Source organism: Chelonoidis abingdonii, chromosome 6, assembly GCF_003597395.2.
Source record: "Chelonoidis abingdonii isolate Lonesome George chromosome 6, CheloAbing_2.0, whole genome shotgun sequence".
Lineage (NCBI taxonomy): Eukaryota > Metazoa > Chordata > Testudines > Testudinidae > Chelonoidis > Chelonoidis abingdonii.
In genome coordinates, this window is record NC_133774.1 from 72,940,949 (window position 1) to 72,962,523 (window position 21,575).

General features: G+C 39.8%; 1 protein-coding gene across 4 annotated transcripts in view; it reads left to right on the forward strand.

The window, feature by feature from the left end:
* APC (APC regulator of Wnt signaling pathway) overlaps positions 1-21,575 on the forward strand; it is a 196,404-nt gene that overhangs the window by 130,991 nt on the left and 43,838 nt on the right. For all 4 annotated transcript variants that reach the window (XM_075067153.1, XM_032768262.2, XM_032768260.2 and 1 more), the window contains exons 7-8: positions 2,518-2,601; positions 17,686-17,790. In XM_075067153.1, the coding sequence (XP_074923254.1) occupies positions 2,518-2,601; positions 17,686-17,790 (189 nt within the window). The remainder of the gene's footprint in view (positions 1-2,517; positions 2,602-17,685; positions 17,791-21,575) is intronic.

Below are 21,575 nucleotides of genomic sequence, written 5' to 3' on the forward strand. Positions count from 1 at the left end.
GAAAGTAGGCTTCCAGATCGCCACAGAACTGTATCATGTTGGTGGGGGTGGCAGGGCAGAAAGAGAGTCCCCGAGCTAGGACAGACTTTTCTTCTGGGCTGAGTGTGTAGTTGGATAGATTGACGATATTGCTGGGTGGGTTAGGGGTACTACGGTTGTGTCCCCATGTGGCAGGTAGGAGTTTAGACAGCTTACAGTCCTTTTTCCTTTGTAGAGAGGTGAATTGAGTGCCGTAGATCTCCTGTCTTATTTAATGAAGTCCGTTTTTATGGAAGTTTGGTTATTAATGAAAGTCTCCAGGTTGGAGAGCTCTTTTTTGATGTTTTCCTGTTTGCTGTATAGGATGCTGATCAGGTGGTTCCTCGGTTTCTTTGATAGTGTATGGCATAATCTCTCACTGTGGTCTGTGTAGTATGTAGATAGCAGTGGATTTTTTACCTTTTTACCTGCTTTTACAGATCCAGACTAACACGGCTACCCCTCTGATATCAATCTAAATTCTACAGACTAAATAAGATTTGATTCAAGCAGTCTCTCACGCTAATAGATGTTACAGGCTGTTCACAGTTCTCAATACAGAGTCTGGATTCCCTTCCCAGCCTGCGACCAATGCCCTGTTCCAAGTCTTTGTCTTCCAGATAACCTTTCAGGTGTTGAGGTGCAGAGGGGAGAGGCCAAGTGATTATGTCACTGTCCCTCTTTTATACTTTCTTCCAGCTGCTAGAAAGATTCTTGGTATGATGTGGCAGGTAAGGCATCTATAACTGTGTATGTGCCCTTCTCAAGAAGTCTTTGGGATAATGGATTCTTCTTGATGGGCCATTGACGCCTGTCTGGCCAGTGATAGTTGCCCCTTTGTTGCTACCGAAAGGCCCCAGCTGTGGGCATCTCCCAACCTCACAACATATTTCAGTAACACATATAGAAATAATTCATAACTTCACATTCAATGATAGTACATACAATTCAACAGGATATTATGGTCCAACAGATCAAGACTTTTAAAATAATACCTCACAAGGCATGCATGGTACAAAACATATAATAAACATATGGGAGATCCAGGGTGCTACTTTGAGGTGTGTCACATATATACATTTAAAAAAACAGATCAAATATTAGGAAGTAAGGGGCACTAATGCTTGCAAAACTTAAAATTAAGCTACAGGTATGTAAAACTAGGTTTTTAAAAAGTCTACACTCAAAACTATTTCATTGTTTCAAAACAAGAAACAAGATTATAGATTATAACATTTTACCTAAAACTTCATTAAAAGGACTTAAACAGAGCTATACTGAGCTAAAACTGCAGTAGAAACTGTTTAGTTTTAGTTAAGGGTATATTGTACAAGTCATGGACAGGTCACAGGCTGTGTATTTTTGTTTACTGCCCGTGACCTGTCCATGACTTACTAAAAATACCCATGATTAAAATGTAGCCTTATTCATAAGCACCAGAAAAATGATCAGGCAGTCCTTCCAAATGTTCCAGTTCCATTCTTATGAGTAAGCTGAATATGGACATTTACAAAAATGCTTCAGTCAGAAAAAGATATTTCCAAATATTTCAGTATTCTGTGTCCTCACAGTAAGAAGTCATACAGAGTGGAGTAACAATATGATGTGACACCCACAACTGGTCACAGGCTAATTACTTACAAACTGGACATTTTTTAGCTGCAACAGAATACATTATTATTTAAAGGTAACTCCCATTTTGAGAGGATGAAAATGTTTTCTTGACCCTAAAACTATGAGAGAGATCTGGTTTTAGTGTCCGTTAATATCAGACTGTTACTCTTGAGTTCTTTTGAAGTTGTGTATTTTTTGCCTAGTTTCCTATTGTTACTACTTAGCAAGACTTCTGTATTTAACACTGTCTTACTATCTCTGATTATGCAAATTGGTGTTTCTGAAGTCAGTTTTCAGTAATGTGAAAGTAATTGTGATAGGGGCTAACACAGGGTTGTAGCAGTACACATAGTTTGACCAAAGAATGGCTAATAAATAATACATGGAAGTTATTCAACGTTTTATAGGCTGAAAACACTCTGCAAATGTAAATCCTCGCAACACCTCTGTATAGGATAGCTATGTATTTAGTTTTAGCCATATTGTACAAACAGGGCATCTAAGACAGGTGAAGTAACTTTCTCAAGACTACACGATACAGCAATGACAGCAGGAGGAAACTGTTTAGGGAGAGGGAAGTATATTCTGGCTAATGTGTCTTTTACCATACTTTGATAGTTTATATAGTATGTCAGTTTAAGAATAGATCCAAATTAATGTCAGTTATAGTAAAAATCCAGCTGACCATTATGTTGTGTAAAGTATTTTCATGTATGCCTCTTTTCATGGGTATGCATGCACAGTTACTGAAATTATCACACTAATAAAGTAGTTGTTCTCTACTCAACAGTTTTTGCCATAAACTCTTTTTTCTCATTGTCATTTTCCACAGTAAATATTTATTTTTTAAAAAAACTATAAATTTGAAAATTTATTCATTTTTAGGTAAGAGTGGCAAGAATTCAGCAAATAGAGAAGGACATACTTCGTATACGACAGCTCTTGCAGTCACAAACAGCTGAAGCAGAGGTTAGTGAGCATTTGCCTTTTTTTGCTTAAAGGACGTGCGCGCTTGTGTTTGTAGGTTTTAAACAAAGCAAAAAGTAAATCCTGCAACATTTAATAGAATGAACTGGGTGGGCTAGAATATTTTGGCTCAACAAATGACATGTTGTAATTACAGTATATCTTGATGTTGGTTCCTTTGCTATAGTCTTTCTTTTCCTAGTCTTATCTTTGCGGGAGAGGAAGAAATATTAGTTTTGCTGCTAGTACTACTGTTCTATTGCTTCAGCCAAGAAAATAGGTGCCTCTTGCTTTCTCAACCATTGTAGCTTTATGAATTAGTGGGAATTGCAGTTATAGCCTTTTGTCTTCCTTGGCAGTACATTTTAATAACATTAGTTCAGTGTATTTCAAATGAGCTAAAGCTAGAGAAGCAGAGAGCAGCCTGGGTTACTGCTGCTCTACAGGTCTGGTGAGTACCGATATTTCACTTAAAAATCCAGGTTCAAGAATTCAATAAAGAGACAAGACTGCAATGCCTTAGAAAGGTTAGACTGAGATTTAGCAAGTAACTATTATAGCCAAACTATTTGGTCAAAGGATTTGCCATGTTGTTTTCCTAATATATTTGACAAGTTGTTTTCCTAATATATCTGACAAGAGTATAGTAATTCTCTTTCTAAATTTAGAGGCGCTACATAGTTTAATTTTCTGAGAAGTACAGCTGGGAAAAGGGTGAATACTTATCCAGTTTGTGTCAGACCTTATTTTAGAAGTCTGATATCACACTTCAGGAAAATGCTGATATATAAATAAAGATAATAGGATTCCTGTGCTATTGCATGCCAGATTCTATTATAGTGGTCACCAGTAGCAACCACTTTAGTTAAGTTGTAAATCAGTTTCCATTATGAGCCCATTTTACATACTTGTATCTTACCCAAACATTCACCACTGGGGCTGAAATTTTCCATAGCTGGTCTGTGCCCAAAATTGTGTTTTTAAGTTCAAAAATTTTTTTGCCATTTTGGAATTGAGGATAAAAACTAGCTTTTTTCTAATATAAAAAGAGTTCTGATTGTTTTTCAGAGAATAACTAACAGAACCTTGAAATTTGACATTATAGGAGGAGATAATAGCAGTGACTGTAATTAAGGTTGTCTAACACTTTCCATTATAAGCCACAGTTTTCAGTGGCTTATAACTTAGTCATACTTTAAAAATTTTTCCTGCTTGCTTTATGCCTCTGGCTAACTTTGAATTTCAGTGGCAATGGTTCAACTATTTCAGAGAATGAAATGGAGGGGGTGATTTTTTTTCTAGGGGCAAGGAATTTTTGGTTTATGTGTGATGGTGGGGTGTTTGTTTTAATTTGCAACCATTTCTTTCAATGCTTCCTGCACTTCCTTGCTTTGGTACAGAAACTTGAAATTTGACTAGAGTAGTACTGGGGCAAAGTGCCTTTTGCTGTCTCCATGAAAATCTTCCCAGATTTGGATGAGTTACTAAAACTTCTGAAAATGACCATTTGCACATGCTCAGTAGAGCTTGTTAGAGCAGGGGTTCTCAAACTGGGTGTTGGGACCCGTCGGGGTCATGAGCTTATAATATGGGGGGTCATGAGCTTATAACATGGGGGGTCGTGAGCTGACAACCTCCACCCCAAATCCCACTTTGCCTCCAGCAGTTATAATGGTGTTAAATATATAAAAAGTGTTTTTAATTTATAAGGGGGGTCGCACTCAGAGTCTTGCTATGTGAAAGGGGTCACCAGTACAAAAATTTGAGAGCCACTGTGTTACAGGCTTGTTGCTAAAAACTTCAAACATGCCACTGTACTTAGCATGCTCTAGCTTCACTGATCTGTCTTCATGGCAAATGTATTGAGCATTCTCCCAGTCACACTAAGGCCACGTCTATACGACGCGCCATATCGGCGCGTTACAATCGATTGCTCGGGGATCGATATATTGCGTCTCATCTAGAAGCGATATATCGATCCCTGAGCACGCTTACATCGATTCCGGAACTCCACCAAAACCAACGGAGTTCCGGAATTGACATGGCGAGCCGCACACATCGATCCCGCGCGGTGAAGACGGGTGAGTAGATCGATTTTAGATAATCGATTTCAGCTACGCTATTCTCGTAGCTGAAATTGCGTATCTAAAATCGATTTTCGCGCGTTGTGTAGACCTGGCCTAAGTCTCCTATGTAGAATGCACAAAGCTAAAGATTGATAGGAGGAACACAGAAGCCACATGGAAAGGTGTACTGTGCTGGAACCCAAGGGGAGACGACCATGAGTTCTAGTCTCAGTTGTTCCACTGACTAATATTAATTCTGTGTACTTCACAGCCCTTATTATTGAGCAAGCCCTCATAGTCCTACCTTAGGAGGCAGACAAGTATCTTTCTTCCATTTTACAAATAATGTTAACTGAGAGATTATACTAGGTCACTTCTGGCAGAGCTGGAAGTAGAACCCTGATTTAGAATCATAGAATATCAGGGTTGGAAGAGACCTCAGGAGGCCATCTAGTCCAATCCCCTGCTCAAAGCAGGACCAACACCAACTAAATCATCCCAGCCAGGGCTTTTTCAAGCTGGGCTTTAAAAACATGAAGCCTGAAAGAAGTTACAGTAGTCTGGAAAGGTTGAGAGCCGGTATACTAGACCACATTCCCTCTATAACTAGGAATAGAAACCAGGATTCCTGATCTCTAACATTAATTTGCTGTTTAACAAATTGTTTTGTAAACCACAAAGAGTGTCTCATCTGGCTCTCAACCTTTCCAGACTAAGTATCCCTTTCACGAATCTAGCTTGTCTTGTGTACCCCCAAGATCCACCTCACTTAAAAACTACATGCTTACAAAATCAGACGTAAAAAGACAAAAGTGTCACAGCACACTGTTACTGAAAAATTGCTTTCTTTCTCATTTTTACCATATAATTATAAAATAAATCAATTGGAATATAAATATTGTACTTACATTTCTATGTATAGTATATAGAGCAGTATAAAAAAGTCATTGTATGAAATTTTCCAACCCCACTGATGACCCATGTGATGGATCAATATAGTTCCCCATGATGGAATTTCTCTCTCTCTGTTGAATGTTAAGGTTAGATAGTCAGGACTGAAAAGTTAGAAAATGCCGGAATTAGGGCAAACTTAATTTGGCCCCCTGTGCTTAAATATTATAATACAGTTTTAATTAATTTAATTACTTAATTCTTTACTGTTTTGTTCTGTAGGACCTCTGCCTACTTTAGTACACAAGATAGAGAGAGAATGAGGTAGAGAATTGCAAGAAGAGAGAGGATATTCTCTGTGCATGTAAGGCACAGAATGAGGATCCCAGAGAGCTATGTTCCAGCTCAGCTCTTCCATAGACTTTCCATGTGCTGATTTTGGGCAAGACTATTGCAATGCATACTCGCAAGGGGAATGAATTAAAGTTGCAAAGCAACCTTAATTCTCTCATTTCGTAGCTCTTGCATGCTTGGCCTTGCAAACTTGGAAAGCTAATAGCTTGAGAATTCCCAGTATTGAATTATGTTTCCTTTTTTCCTCTTCCTGTGTTGCTCTGACATTGACTTAAACCAGCGATTCCAGCAATGTAATGTAAAATATCTTTTTATTTACTATTAATTACAATTCTTTACTCTAGAGCAAAGAAGAAACAATACAGCAGCATTGCCATAATGGGAGTCAGTTCAGATTTGCCTAGAGACCAATAGAGCTCATTTAAACTACAAATAGGTTTTGTTGTTGGTTTGTTTTTAAACTGCACCATAAATCTTTATTTTATTTGAAATATCTGGTTCTTTCTCTTATACAACTTCACTGCTGTTTTTGGTGTGATTTTTTTTGTAATAGGTTGCTTTCAGTTCAGAGATACTCATGTTGTGTGACTTTTAGAGGGTTTTTCCCCACTTTTGTTGTAGAAAAAAAACCATTACAGTTCATCTTTATTTCGAGAAGAGTAGTTTACTGTCCCTCACAATTGCATGTTCCATGTCGCAAATGATGTCACTTTCTAGTAAGACGCTTACTAGTGATGGGAGGGAAACCCAGAAATTACCTTTTTAGTGTATGCTGTTTTCTTTAAATATGATGCCTTTTTTATTATTAGAAAAACATAATCCTTGACACATTAATTTTCAGACTGCTGTGTTGAACAAAATGAGTGAGCTTTATTTTAAAGATCTGATTTTTACAGTAAATCTGTATCTAAAAATCTGTTCTTAACCCTGGCTTGGTCTCAGAAAGAGAGAGAGCAATCAATGGTACTATCCCTCATGACCAAAATACACCTTGTGTACACATCCAAAAGTGTTCAATCGATAGGGCGTCCACAGTCAATTGATGTTACCTTGATAGCTTGTAGAGGTAAAGCCTCAAATAACTGAGGCTTAACTGATTTTTTCCTGCCAGTGTGGATGCAGCACACTAGCACATTCAATGTAGTTTTATCAGAACTGACAGCTCCCTCAGCAGGCAAATTAAGCAGTTCAACAGATAGGCCCTGTCCCTGCACCCTACCTTCAGTGATGTCCCTGCACAGGCTTCTGCCATGCAATAACCCCTCTGAAATATCCATGTTCCAGCAACAGCTCATCTCCAGCTGTGTGGTGATGCTCCTGGAGAGCAGCATGCATGGGGGAGCAAGGCTGGAATGAGAAAATATTCTAAGGGGAAGAGATAGCAGTCATAGCTAGTCATCCACAGCTGGATCACCAGTTGAGGATCTGCTGAGCTGGTACAGGGTGATATGGGAACCATGGCTGAGCATTTCAGAAACCTGGGGGCTGAAGGGGGCAAGGAAGGGGAAAGAGAGGGAGGTTCTGCCAACAGACTCAGGAGGTTCACTAGCTGAGAGAGATGGTATCTTGCTGTCAAATATTATAGCCACCCCACCAGAGTTGGGTAAGGCAGTGCTAGCATGGATTAGCATGGAAATATTACACACAGTGTCAAACACTCAGCTTCTATATCACCAATTGTTATGTCTTGTGTAGACAAGGCCTCCCCATGTTCTGCTGAAAGATTGTAGTACAATGTGTAATACCCACTCACTCTTTAGAAACACTAATAGCACTTGGACACAGCTAGAGAATTAAGGACCATATTTGTTTAAACTTAAGTTATCTTGCCAGTGAGTAGTTGGAGACTCTTTAATACACAAATAGGCCATGGCACCGTATCACATCAATGCAACTTCAGAAAGGGTTGCTTTTAGGGGCAAGGAATTTATGTGACTACCTGGTGGTGGTGAGAGTGTCAGTAACAGTGAAATCATTATTGTTTTTACTGAAGACGATAACATTTAAAGGTCTTTGGGACATATATTATGTTTCTTTACAGTGCCTACTATAGTGGGGCCCAACTTTGTTGTGGTCTTTAGATGCTACTATAATATAAATAAGCAATGATTTGTTGTGCCATTAGGTTGACATCTTTATGGCATATATAAGGCTTCTATCCTTGTAGAATCTCAGACCAATAGATACTAGTAGTATAAGCTTGGGTAATATATCATACCAAAAAAATTCAGCCTGAAGGAGACAGCCAAAATAGAAAATTTCAGTCCAAAAGGTTAAAATTTGGCAAAGTTTTATAAGCAAGTGAAAACGGGGTATTATAATGAAAAATGTCAGGAAACTTTACTTACAGAGGTGGCAGTGCCACTTCTGCCTTTAAGACCCATTTTACATATATTTTCTGTGGAATGAAATGCTTATGCTGAATTTAGGAGCCATCTACCCGTTCTGTTCGCAGTACATTTTTGAGTGAGGGCACCTCAAAAGATGAACAGTTTTGGTTGGCAGGTACAAATGTAAATTTGCATAGAGATAATTTTTTTAAAAAGCCATTTTGCTGTAAGTGCCTTCCTTAAATATTTTACTTTGTTGTTTTAATTTACTGTACAGGTACAAACACTGCCAACATATTATTCATAATTTGTAGTAGGAGAAGTGTGTTTTCATTGGATAATATTGATTGCTGTAGACAGAAGATAAAAGGATTTATTTTACCCAGAGATTATTTTCATCGAGCTTTACACTGTTTTTCTTATGCAACATGAGTAATTGCAGCTGTTAGGGATTTGGCAGGCTAGTATTTTTCTTTGTGATTCAACAGCAGGAAAACTCAGTTTCATTTGTTTTATTCTAGTGATTGGACCCAATTTTTTTGTTCATCCAGTATCCTTTGTTTTCTGTTTCTATTCTTTTTGTATCTGTGGTGAAATACAGTAAAACAACCATTTATTCTTTTGGTATCTTCGGAATGGGGGTGTACCTGCAGTGTTTGATGCTCAAAAAAAATAAAATGGGCAAGGGGCATTGTGAAGTAACAATTCATTTTTGCCCAGAAAAGTCATCAGTTGCAGCCAACAACCGACTACCTTTGCAAATGATTAGTCACTGTTGTTCAAAATTCGAGCTATTGCTAGTCAATCAGCACAGCGATGATAAAAGCTTGACTATTGGAACAGATTTCAGGAAGGAGTGTGTGTGTGTGTGTTTTTCCACCCATGCAATGCCCTGTACTCTAGTAGAAGGTGCACTAACCTGCAAGCCCAGCGGTTATGAGTTCTAGTCCAGCCTCTTCCACCAACTGCTGTTGATATTTTTGTGCATTTCACAACCCATACTATGAGCCAGGGTCTCAAACTGCTACCTTGAGGGATAACTATTATTCACCCATTTCAGATAAGATAACTTACACAAGATTATTTCAGGCAGTAATTGAAATAGAACCAGGTTTCTAATATAACAGAGCCAAGGCCAGAGTGGATAAAAATCATGTTTTTAATTTTGATCTGATTTTTTTATTTAAATTGGATGTTTAGAGTTCAATTAAATATTTTTCATTTTACAAATAAACCTATTTAAAATTAAATTTGAAATTGACAACCTATGTTAAGTCTACACTTACTACAAGCTGTTAAAATAATGTAAATTAGATAAATAAAATATTAAGCAGTACATTGTGCTGCCAAAGTTTTAAAGAGAGTCAAACCATTGAATTGGTAGAAGTCACTGGCTAAGCACTGGATCACTGAATTCTAATAGGTAGTGAGGCATGATTTCCCTTTTCAAAAGCTGTTAACTTTTCCCCAACATATTGTTTTCCTCTGTGGGTCTAATAATTCTGTTCTTTACTATAGTTTCAGCCAGTTTGCCTGGTACTAAAGATAGGCTTACCAGTCTGTAATTGCCAGGAATGTTTGGAACCTTTCTTTAGCGCACTGGATGAGGTACACTGCATGTTGTGATAGCCATGTGTCTAACCCCTGGATCTTGAAAGGCATGTTGTGGGGGTGTTGATCATTGTAGCAGTGGAGATATGTCTACAGATTTTGGATCTGTTGTTCTGGCAGAGTCTGGTGCTGTTTTGAGTTGGTGTGTCCTGGTCTGTGGAGAATTTGCTTCTGATGATGAACTAGGAGAGTTTGGAGGGTTATATGAAGGCCAGAAGAGGGGGTCTGGAAAGACTTTTTTCAGGATGTGGTCCCCATTGAATATGGGTTGTAAATGTTTAATGAAACCTTATATGGGCTCCAGTGTGAGGTGCTAGGTGACAAATAGGGGTGTGCAGTTGGGGAGGGGGGTTTATTTCTATATTGAAGCAGGTTCTTTCAGGGTGTCTGGGTGACATACCTTTCAAGATCCGTCAGTCCACACACTATCATAACATATGGAGTACCTCATCCAGTGCATTAAATGCCCAAGTAACAACTATATGGGTGAAATGAGACAATCACTATGCTCTCAAATGAACTCTCAGAGAAAAATAATAAAAGAAAAAACACATCATCATCTTTCACAAAGCGATCAGTCTATATTTGACCTCTCAGTCCTCATCCTCAAAGAAAACCTGCACAACGCCTTCAAAAGATGAGCATGGGAGCTTAAATTCATAACTTGGCTAGATACTAAAAATCATGGACTGAATAGAGACTCTGTATTTACGGCTTATTACAACAATCTGTAACTCACTAACTCACACCCGCACCCAGGTTTTTTCCCCCTCTCTTTTCCCTCCCTGTGACTGGAGAGGTGTTTACTGGACAGGTCACCTAGAATGATCCCATTAAATATGTATTAACTACTTAGGCTAAACAATCTGTATTTAGCTGTGGCACTTTGAGTGCATTGCCCAGACCTGAAGGAGAGCTCTGTGTAAGCTCCAAAGCTTGTCTTTCTCACCAACAGAAGTTAGACTCATAGACTTTAAGGTCAGACAGGACCATCATGATCATCTAGTCCAGTGGTTCTCAAACTGTGGGTTAGGATCCCATTTTAATGGGGTTACCAGGGATGGCTTAAACTTCCAGGAGCTCAGGGCCAAAGCCCAAGCCCTACTGCCTAGGGCCGAAGCCGAAGCCAAAACCAGAGCGATTCAGCTCTGGGCGGTGGGATTCAGGTTACAGGCCCCCAACTGGGTATGAAGCCTTTAGGCTTCAACTTTTACCCCTTTCCTACCTGGGGTGGTGGGACTTGGGCGGGCTCAGGCTCCTGGGGTTGAATAGCATTTTTTGTTGTCAGAAGGGAGTCGCGGCGCAATGAAGTTTGAGAACCCCTGATCTAGTCTGACCTGCACATTTCAGACTGCAGAACCTCACTCACCCATTCTTGTAAATAAACTCCTAGGCCCTGGCTGAGTTACTGAAGTCCTCAAATAATGGCTTAAAGACTTCAAGTTACACTAATTTAAACCTGCAAGTGACTCATGCTCCATGCTGCAGAGGAAGGTGTAAATATCTCCCCCCCGCTCCGGTCTCTGCCAATCTGATCTGAGGCAAAATTCCTTCCCAACCCCAGATATGGCAGTCAGTTAAACCCTGAGCATGTGGGCAAGACCCACCAGGCAGATACCTGGAAAAGAATTCTCTATAATAACTAAGAGCCCTCCTGAAAGAATCCCATCTCCAGCCATTGGGGATTTTTGCTACTGGCAGTCGCCGATGGGTCACAGACCATCATAGGCAGTCCCATCATACTATCCCTTCCAAAAACTTATCAAGCTCAGTCTGAAGCCATTTAGGTTTTTTGTCCCTACTGCTCCCCTTAGAAGCTGTTCCAGAACTTCACTCCTCTGATAGTTAGAACCCTTCACCTAATTTTGAGCCTAAACATATTGATGGTATCCCTGGTATTTTTTACTCCATATTTATAGAGAGCAATCATATCTCCCCTCAGCCTTCTTTTTGTTAGGCTAAACAAGCAAAGATCCTTGAGTCTCTTCTCATAAGGTAGGTTTTCTTTTCCTCAGATAATTCTAGTGGCCCTTCTCTGCACCTGTATCAGTTTGAATTCATCTTTCTTAAACATGGGAGACCAGACTTGCACACAGTATTCTAGAACTCACACGGTGTTCTAGATGCAGTCTCAGCAGATGTGAATAAAGTTTTAACAATATGCTCATACTGAACCTAATCATTGTCTACCAAAATAAATTTACTGTGCTGTAACATAGTTAATGTGCACTTGGGAACTTTTAGAGCACAACAGCAGAGTCCATGCAAACCACTTAGTTTGTGACACACTAAGGTGGACTAAAATTTAGTACATCTCTCTGGTGTGGACTAAAGCACTATGTAGACAAGTTCTTATAAAACACTGGTGAGATCAGACCTAGAATACTGTGTTCAGTTCTCTAACACTAGAGAACTGTTGATAATTCAGAAGCAACTCAGAAAATAGCAATTAAAATGATTATGTAAAAAAATATAAGAGAGTGATTTAGGAATAATGATTAGAAGAATGAATACATATAGTTTAAAGATGGAAGATGAATTATATAGGTGGAACAACGGGATATTTTAAAAAAAAACCTGAGGTCTCATACCAGGAATACTTTTCTTATGGTAACACCTATTAAAGTGTGAAATAGTCTCAAAAAATGCTTTGGGACAATTCCCATGTGACACAGCAGTACATTTTAAGCAAGATACAACAGAAATCCAAGTACGTCTACATGAAAATAAAAGGACAATTATTTCAAACACACCAGATTGTCAAGTCTGAAAAACCTGACTGTCCTCCACCTGGATCACTAGAACTTTAAAAAAAACAAACAAACAAACAAAAAAGTAGGAAATCACCCCACTCTGCTGGAGCTTCTCCTTTCTGACTGCTTAGTTATCATTGATCTTCCCCACTGTGGATTCACTCTCTTATGGCATGCCTTTTTTTATAGCAGACCCTTTAAATTTGGGAAGGAGAAGCGGCTGAAGCTCAGAAGTGGCCATTGTACATGTGGCTATTGCAGGCTGTACCTGGGTTAATATCAGTATTACCACCCCCAAACACTGAAAAAAATAAAATAAAATAAATCACAAGTCAACCTCCAAAAATCCTAATTAAAATAAAAGATTAAATCATTTTTAATCTGTCTGATTGCTGAACTTCCCCTACCCACCAATATGTATGAGAGACAATCACAATGTTGTCGTCTCCCCAGTTTATGGTAAGAAAGAAGATTCTGGCCCCCAGTACAAGAACTCAGGCTAGAGCAGAGGTGGTCAGACCATGGCCCACAGGACTGCCCTGCCCGGCTCTTGACCTCCCGGCCAGGGAGGCTAGCACCCGGCCCCTCCTCTGCTTCCCCCTCCCTGCCGCAGCCTCAGCTCACCGTGCTGCCAGTGCTCTTGGTCGCGGGACTGCGAGCACTGCCAGGCAGGGCAGCTGCCAGACATGCTACTTTGAGTATAGTAAAGGGGCAGGGAGTGGGGGGGGTTGGATAAGGGGCAGCAGGTTCTGGGGGGGAAGTCTAAGGGACATGGAGTAGGGGGCAGTTGGATGGGGTGGAGGTTTGGGGCGGGGGACAGTCAGAGGATGGGGAACAGGGGGGTTAGATAGGCGTGGGAGTCCGGGGGGCCTGTCAGGGGGTGGGGGTGTGGATAGGGGTTAGGGCAGTCAGGGGACAGAGAGCAGGGAAGTTGGCTAGAGAGTGGGGTGCTTGGGGGGGTTGCGGGGGGTCCTGGGAGGGGGCGGTTAGGGGACAAGCAGCAGAGGGGGTTGGATGGGTCGTGAGTTCTGAGGGGAGCAGTCAGGGGGCAGGAACTGGGAGAGCGCGGATGGGGGCGGGGGCCAGGCTGTTTGGGGAGGCACAGCCTTCCCTACCGGCCCTCCATACAGTTTTGGAACCCCGATATGGCCCTCAGGCCAAAAAGTTTGTCCACCCCTGGGCTAGAGGATCCAACTGAGACTGGACTAGGCATTGTACAAACACAGAGTAAGAAATAGCTCCTGCCCTGAAGAGTTTACAATCTAGGTCAAAGCATGGTGATGAGTTTAACAAGTGGGAGCTGGAACTGGGACTCAAATATCCATTAGATGGGAACAACTTTTAATCTCTGCTGAATTGGGCAAGATTTAGATGGATGACCTAGAGGTGAAAACCTTTATTGCTCATTAGCTATGCCCTGAGACAGCTAGTGAGAATGAGCCTTGCTTTTGGAAAGATACATTTATTAAATCAAGTTCTGACTTTTTTGGAACTCCCTGGATCTTCCACACTTTGAACACATGGCAAAATTACATACACTTGCTCCGTAGCTCAACCACATTCTCAGTCTGCTACACCTTGTTCTTAAAGAGACACCTCGCGTTAACCAAAACCACACACAAAATTGAAAAGTAAAGCAAATGTTAACGAAACGTCCAAATTCACTTCTAAACATGTTCTACAACATCTCCTTCCAGATGATGTCGTGATATCCTCTCACACTGAGGATACCCCTGCAGAGGAGGGGACCCCAGTTATTAGGAAGAAACAAGTGATAGTAATAGGGGATTTGATTATTAGAAATATTGTGATGACCAAAAGAACAGCACAGTGAATTGCCTGCCAGGTATGAAGGTTGTGGACCTCTTGAGACATCTAAATAGACTTATGTGTAATGCTCAGGAGCAGCCATTGGTCATGTAGGTACCAATGACACAGGGGAGGTAATAGAGAAGTCCTCAAGGCCAATTTTAGGCTGCTAGGTAAGAGATTAAAGTCTAGGAAATCCATGGTAGCATTCTCTGAAATCCTTCCAGTTCTATGCATAAGGCTACATAAACAGGCAGAACTGCAGGATTTCAATGGGTGAACGAGACAATGGTGTTGTGAAGAGGGATTTCGGTTTATTAGGAACCGGGGAAACTTTTGGGAAAGGAGGACCCTATACTGCAGGGGTCAGCAACCTTTCAGAAGTGATGTGCTGTGTCTTCATTTATTCACTTTAATTTAAGGTTTCGCTTGCAGGTAATACATTTTAATGTTTTTTTGGGAAGGTCTCTCTATAAGTTTATATATTATCTAACTAAACTATTGTTGTATTGTAAAATAAACAAGGTTTTCAAAATGTTTAAGCAGCTTCATTTAAATTAAATTAAAGTGTTGATCTTATGCTGCCGGCCCGCTGAGCCCGCTGCTGGTCTGGGGTTCTGTTCACCTAGGCCGGCAGCGGGCTGAGTGGGGCCTGCAGCCAGAACCCCAGACCAGCAGCAGGCCATGCGGGGGCGGTGGCTGGGACCCCAGACCAGCTGTTTTATTCTCACTTGCAGGTGACAATGTAATTAAGAAGTGGGCAGCATTATCTCCCATAAATATAAACAAACTTGTCTCCCTTAATAATTGGCTGAACAAGAAGTAGAACTGAGTGGACCTGTTGTCTCTAAAGTTTTACATTGTTTTGTTTTTGAGTGCAGTTATGTAAGAAAAAAAATCTACATTTGTAAGCTGCACTTTCACGATAAAGAGAGTGCACTATGATACATGTATGAGGTGAATTGAAAAATACTATTTCTTTTGTTTATCATTTTTACAGTGCAAATATTTGTAATAAAAAAGTGAGCACTGTACACTTTCTATTGTGTTGTAATTGAAATCAATATTTGAAAATGTAGAAAAACATCTAAAATATTTAATAAATTTCAATTAGTATTCTGTTTAACAGTGTGATTAAAACTGCAATTAATCGCGATTCATTTTTTAATCATGATTAATTTGAGTTAATTGCGTGAGTTAACTACGATTATAGCTATATAAATGAGAAGAAAACAAGAAAAGAAGTGGGATCACTAAGCACAGAGGGTGGGGTGGAGATTAAAGATTATTTAGGCATGGCTCAACATATAAACAAATACTTTGCCTCAGTTTTTATTTAGGTTAATGAAGAGTTTAGGGGTAGTGGCTAATGGCTATGAGGTATGGAGGTAGAAATTACCACATCCAAGGTGGAAGTCAAATTCAAACTGTTTAATGGTACTAAATTGGGAGGCCTAGATAATCTCCATCCAAGACTATTAAAGGAAATGGCACATGAAGTTGCAAGCCCGCTGGCAAGTATTTTTAATGAATTTGTAAACTCGGAGGTCGTACCCTTTGATTGGAGAATTGATAATACAGTTCCTATTTTTAAGAAAGAGAAAAAAAGGTGATCCAGAAAACTACACGCCTGTTAGTTTGACCTCAATTGTATGCAAGGTCTTGGAAGAAACTTTGAAAGAGAAAGTAGTTACAGTTGTAGAGGTGAATGGTAATCGGGATAAAACATAACATGGTTTTAGAAAAGGTAGGTCGTGCCAGACCGAACGGATCTCCTTCTTTCAGAAGACAACTGACTTTTTTAGACAAAGAAAATGCAGTAGATCTAATCTGTCTGGATTTCTGCAGTTCCACCTGGGAAATTACTAGTTAAATTGGAAAAGATGGGGATTTATATTAGAATTGAAAGGTGGATAAGGAACTGGTTAAAGGGGAGATACAACTGGTCATACTGACAGGTACACAGTCCCGCTGGAGGGAGGTTACTAGTGGAAGGATTCCTTTACTATGGTATAAATATACTGTATGTTAACATGCACTAGGGAACTTTAGGGTCCATGTGAACCAGTTAGTTTGTGACACACTAATGTGGGCTAAAATTTACATCCCTCTGGTGCAGACTAAAGCATTATGTAGACAAGCCCTTAGAGGCACTACCAAAAATTCCAGTTAACTAAGAGTTTGGGTGCAGGAGGGTATTCAGGGCTGGGGGGTGCGGTGCAGCAAGGAGCACAGGCTGGAGACTGGGTGCAAGAAGGGACTCGGGGTGGGGGTTGGGGTTCAAGAGGGGTTTCGGGGTGCTGGATCCGGGTCACGCTCACCTTGGGCAGCTCCCAGCAAGCAGCGACATGTCCCTACTGCTGCTAGGCGGAGTTGCGGCCAGGCCAATGGGAGCTGCGGAGCCAGCGCTCGGGGAGGGGCAGTGTATGGAGCCCCCATGGCTGTTCCTTCACCTAGGAGCAGCGGGGACACGTCGCCACTTGTGGGGAGCCGCCCGGATTCAGCAACTCGAAATGCCGGTTTCTAGAGTTTTCCGGTTGGTAAAGTTCCGGATAACACAGTTTTTATAATTCTGATTTTGATCATCTTATATCACTCTAAGTGGTAGTGGCAAGAATCTAGTTTTCATTAGTTAAACAGAGGAAGATTTTACTTCCATAAAGAAGTTTTCACCAGGTTTTCTACGTCATTTGTATTTATTTTGGTATACAATGATTAGGTTTGGTATGAGCATATCGTTAAAGCTTTGTTCACATTAAGACGGATATACTTGTGTTGCTCACATTAACAATAAAATGTGGATTCCTTTAGTATAGTATAGATATACTGTCTGTGTATCGTTCTATCCACCCAGAAAGTGTTCGTATTTGGTTGTGAAGTTTAAGTAATAATTTAATTGTACTAGCCTTAGCCTCCAGTAAATGCATAGATTGTGTGACATTGCAGAGGAGACAGTTGTTTGCTCCAATTCTGTTATACTTGTGATAGTGATGTGAGCACAGCTGGTGGAGGATGGTATTTCTGTGTCTCACAGCAAATCCTTTGTCTTACAGGGCTATAATCCTCAGAGGACATGCTTTACTTTCATCTTGCAATTTCGCTAAGACAGTCAGTCTCAGCTGCTAATTATTGAAGCTAGAGGTTATGAAATACAAAGCACAGTTCAATGGCTTTCTGAAGCTACGACATTGATGCATTCACAGCTTAGAAAGCTTTGACTGATAAAGTGTACTCCATTTCTATATATAATGCCATAAACTCTTGCATTAACAGAGGGCACCTCAGAGCAAGCATGATTCAGGCTCACATGAAGCAGAGAGGCAGAATGAAGGTCAAGGAGCAGCAGAAATCAGCATGGCAACTACTGGTAGTGGTCAGGTAAAGTAAATATTTATTGGTAACATTTTTAAATATAAAAAATGTCACTTTTATGGGTGTGATCTGAGAATTCTGCTCTAACTATGTAATTGTGCTTCAATGGATTTCTTCAGATGTATTAATTCTGAAAAGGCTGACATTTTTCTTTTATTTCCGTTGGGAAGGAAGAAAGCTCTCAAAGTTGTTACAAAGGAGATTTTAATGAGACAGAATATTTAAATATTCCATAACACAAAACTCTATTTTCTTTTGTTTAAAATGGTTAACACGGATATGTAAAAGCAGGGATAAGCAAATAGATTAGTAGAAAAAATGATTTTTTCCTATTTGTAGCTATTTGTGTTTGTTATGATTTAAGGATGGAATTTACTCAAAAATTTCAGTTCAGAAATGATCACTGAAAACACCACTATTAAAAAAATTAAGTGACAACTTTCTCATTAAAAATAATTACAAATATTATTGTAATTACAAATAATTCCTGTTTCTTAGTTAAATGCATTACATAAACCCCTGGAACCAAAAATCTCATCAGAGGTAATCTCCTGCATGTGTGCTGAAGGGTTATCTACATTCTCATTTCATATTTGTCATTGCTATTCCTTTAATACTGAAATATATCACAGGGTGAAATTTAAGACTACACTAAATTATTTAAATGTAAATTTCTTTAATGTTCATCAAGAGTAGGGATAGTTTTCTTTGATAAATAATTTAATATATTGATTTATTTTACTGTGCTGTAATACCACTTGTTTCATTATCTCCAAGTATTGCTCAGACTTTCATTTTAGTAATTCAGATTTTCTTAACCTCAAACGATAATATGACAGTGCAATTTGTATGTAAGATTTTTCTGTTTGTTACTTTGTGTTTGTGGAATTATTTCAATCCCTTTTAAAGCATCATACACACAATGATTTGTAAGAAGGATTATGTCTGTGGTATGACTCAAATATTTCATTAGATTAAACATTAAGCACAGTCCATAATTTTTCTATTAAGATATATTTGATCACAGTTTGGAACCCAATTCTCTCTGCTACATCTGAGCAGTTGCTTGAGGCCCCTACTCTAATCCTGATGACAGCATTATTCTAAAGGAGAAAAAATAGTTCAGTGATGCTTTTGGGCTGAAAGCATAATGTGTTTAAATAATTCATGCATTGTGGCCACATGTTCTTTCTCGTGTGAATGAGAAGTTATTTTGCACAGGAGAGATTTTTTGGAGGGGGAGGAAAGGCGTGCATGTCTTGTACCCAGGAAGAATCATATCAGTTAAGGAGTAGCTCTCTTATTTTGATGTTTGGGGCATAGAATTTGAGCAGTTTTGAGTTAATATCAAGCTATAGGAGGAAAATACTATGGCTGTGGGATCTGAATTTGTGCTGCTATGAGACATAAAGGGATTATTTACTTTTAGTGCAAGGGTAGGAAAAGGAGGCTTAATGGATTAGGCACTAGTGTTTTATTTCTGGGAACCCAGATCAATCCACCTTGTATCCTTGAGCAATGAGGATTAAATAGAGTGCAAAAAAAAAAAAATCAACCTAATTGTTTGGGGCTAGCTAGTTTTGCAGTAAGATGAGCAATGCGAATTGAAGATTTGCCCACTGGGGACAGTATTTTTTAAGACTCTCTCATATTCTCTTCTGTACCACCTCACATCCTCTGCTCTGCTGTACTGTGCTGACAGCAAAATGAACGTTACTAAAATCTTGATTTTTGAGACCTATCTGTAGGATTTTGATGAATTTCACTGCTTTATTAGTAAACTGCATCAAAATACAGGAAAACAATATAAAGGAAGACGAAAAAGCACAGATGAAACAACAAGGGCATGAAAGAATATAAGATTAAAAGGAAGGAGAATAAAAGGGGAAATTGTAGGGAAAGATGCTACACAAGAATGGGATTGAAGCAAGGTGGGTGGAGGGAGGGAGAGCATATGAGAATTGGGGAGACAAGAGAATCTACACAAGAAGTATGTAAGTTATCAACTTTGGTCTCTTGCCAGTTTGTCAAATAAGTTGCTACCTATTTTCGGTAGTGGTGATTTCAGTTCAGTCTTTAGTGCACCCGTAATAAAGATAATTGAGTTTGATTTGGGCCTCTTGGCAGCCTCAAAGTAGAAGGTGCCAAAAGACTCAGCATGTTAACTACCTCTCAGCTCTGAAGAAAATAGCCTGTCCAGGTCAGGTTTGATATAATTGTGGGGACAGAATGGAAAAATATGTGCTATTTCTGTCTGCACCATAATGAGCTTTAATATCTAGTGTTTCTAACTTGCCATTTTTACCTTCTTGGGTAGAATGCACATATTACAATTTATCAATAGTGTAACATTTTTGGCACATTTTGAATAAAAAAATACATTGAGTGTGTAACCCTGAGATCACAACTTGAAATCAAGTTGAGTTGAAAGAGATGCTGTCAGCATAAAAATAGTATTAGCCATATATTAATAATTATACCTTAGATTATTAAAACTGAAAGAATTGTAGACGTCTACTATACTTTTCACTTTTTACAAACTTCCCTTAATTTTTTAATTTTTGTCATCTTGGACAAGGGAAATAAGGGCTTGTCTATATGCAAAAGTTATGCTTGTATAAGGAAAGGTGTGAATTTAAACTGCTATAGTTGTACCAGTGTAATTCCCCATGTGGACATTTATTCTAGAATCAGAATGACTTTTTGTGACTAAGGGTATGTCTACACTATGAGATTATTCAGATTTTACAGAAATTGATTTTTGGAAACAGATTGTATAAAGTCAAGTGCATGCGGCCGCACTAAGCACATTAATTCGGCGGTGTGCGTCCATGTACCGAGGCTAGCGTCGACTTCTGGAGCGTTGTACTGTGGGTAGCTATTCCATAGTTCCCGCAGTCTCCCCCGCCCATTGGAATTCTGAGTTGAGATCCCAGTGCCTAATGGGGCCAAAAATTTGTCGTTGGTGGTTATGGGTAAATGTCATCAGTCAGTCCTCCCTCCGTGACAGCAATGGCAGACAATCATTTTGCACCCTTTTCCCTGGATTGCCCGGGCATACGCCATAGCACGGCAACATGGAGCCCTTTCAGCCTTTTTTCACTGTCACTGTATGTCTACTGGATGCTTCTGACAGATGCAGTATTGCAGCGCTACACAGCAGCATCCCCTTGCCTGTTGCAAGTTAGCAAAGATAGTTAGCACCCCTACTGAACCGCCTGCTGCTTTGCAAGTTGGCAATGACGGTTACCAGTCATACTGTACCATCTGCTGCTGTCATAGGTGCTCAAGGTCGGTTGGAGGCGCCTGGACAAAAATGAGAGTGCCTCCCCAGGTCATTCTCTTCTTTAAGTTTTGTCTAATGGAGAGTCAGTCCTGCCTAGAATATCAGGCAAGCCTACTAAAGAACCAGAGTGGCAAACGGCCGCTCTGGGTCAGAGCCCCAGACATCCCGCAGAAATGATGAGTCCACAGAACAAAAAAGAGCTCCAGCAGAGACCATATGGAGAAGATACTGGAAAATCTGATCCTGCTGTATGGAGAGATTTGAATCTGTTCTACAGAAATCCGTTCAAAGACGAAATGCCAAAACATTTGAAAAAAAAGCTCCAGGCCCATGGATTGGGGGAAAAAAAAACAGAGGCACAACAGGGGCTCCAACACAGTCTGCGTAAATAAGGAGCTGAGAACAAGAAGCCACCAAAACCAAAGAATCAAATGGGGCACCGCTCGCAGAAGGGAGGCGAAAGGGTTAACTGACGAGATAGAAAACACGTGCACCTCCGCACACA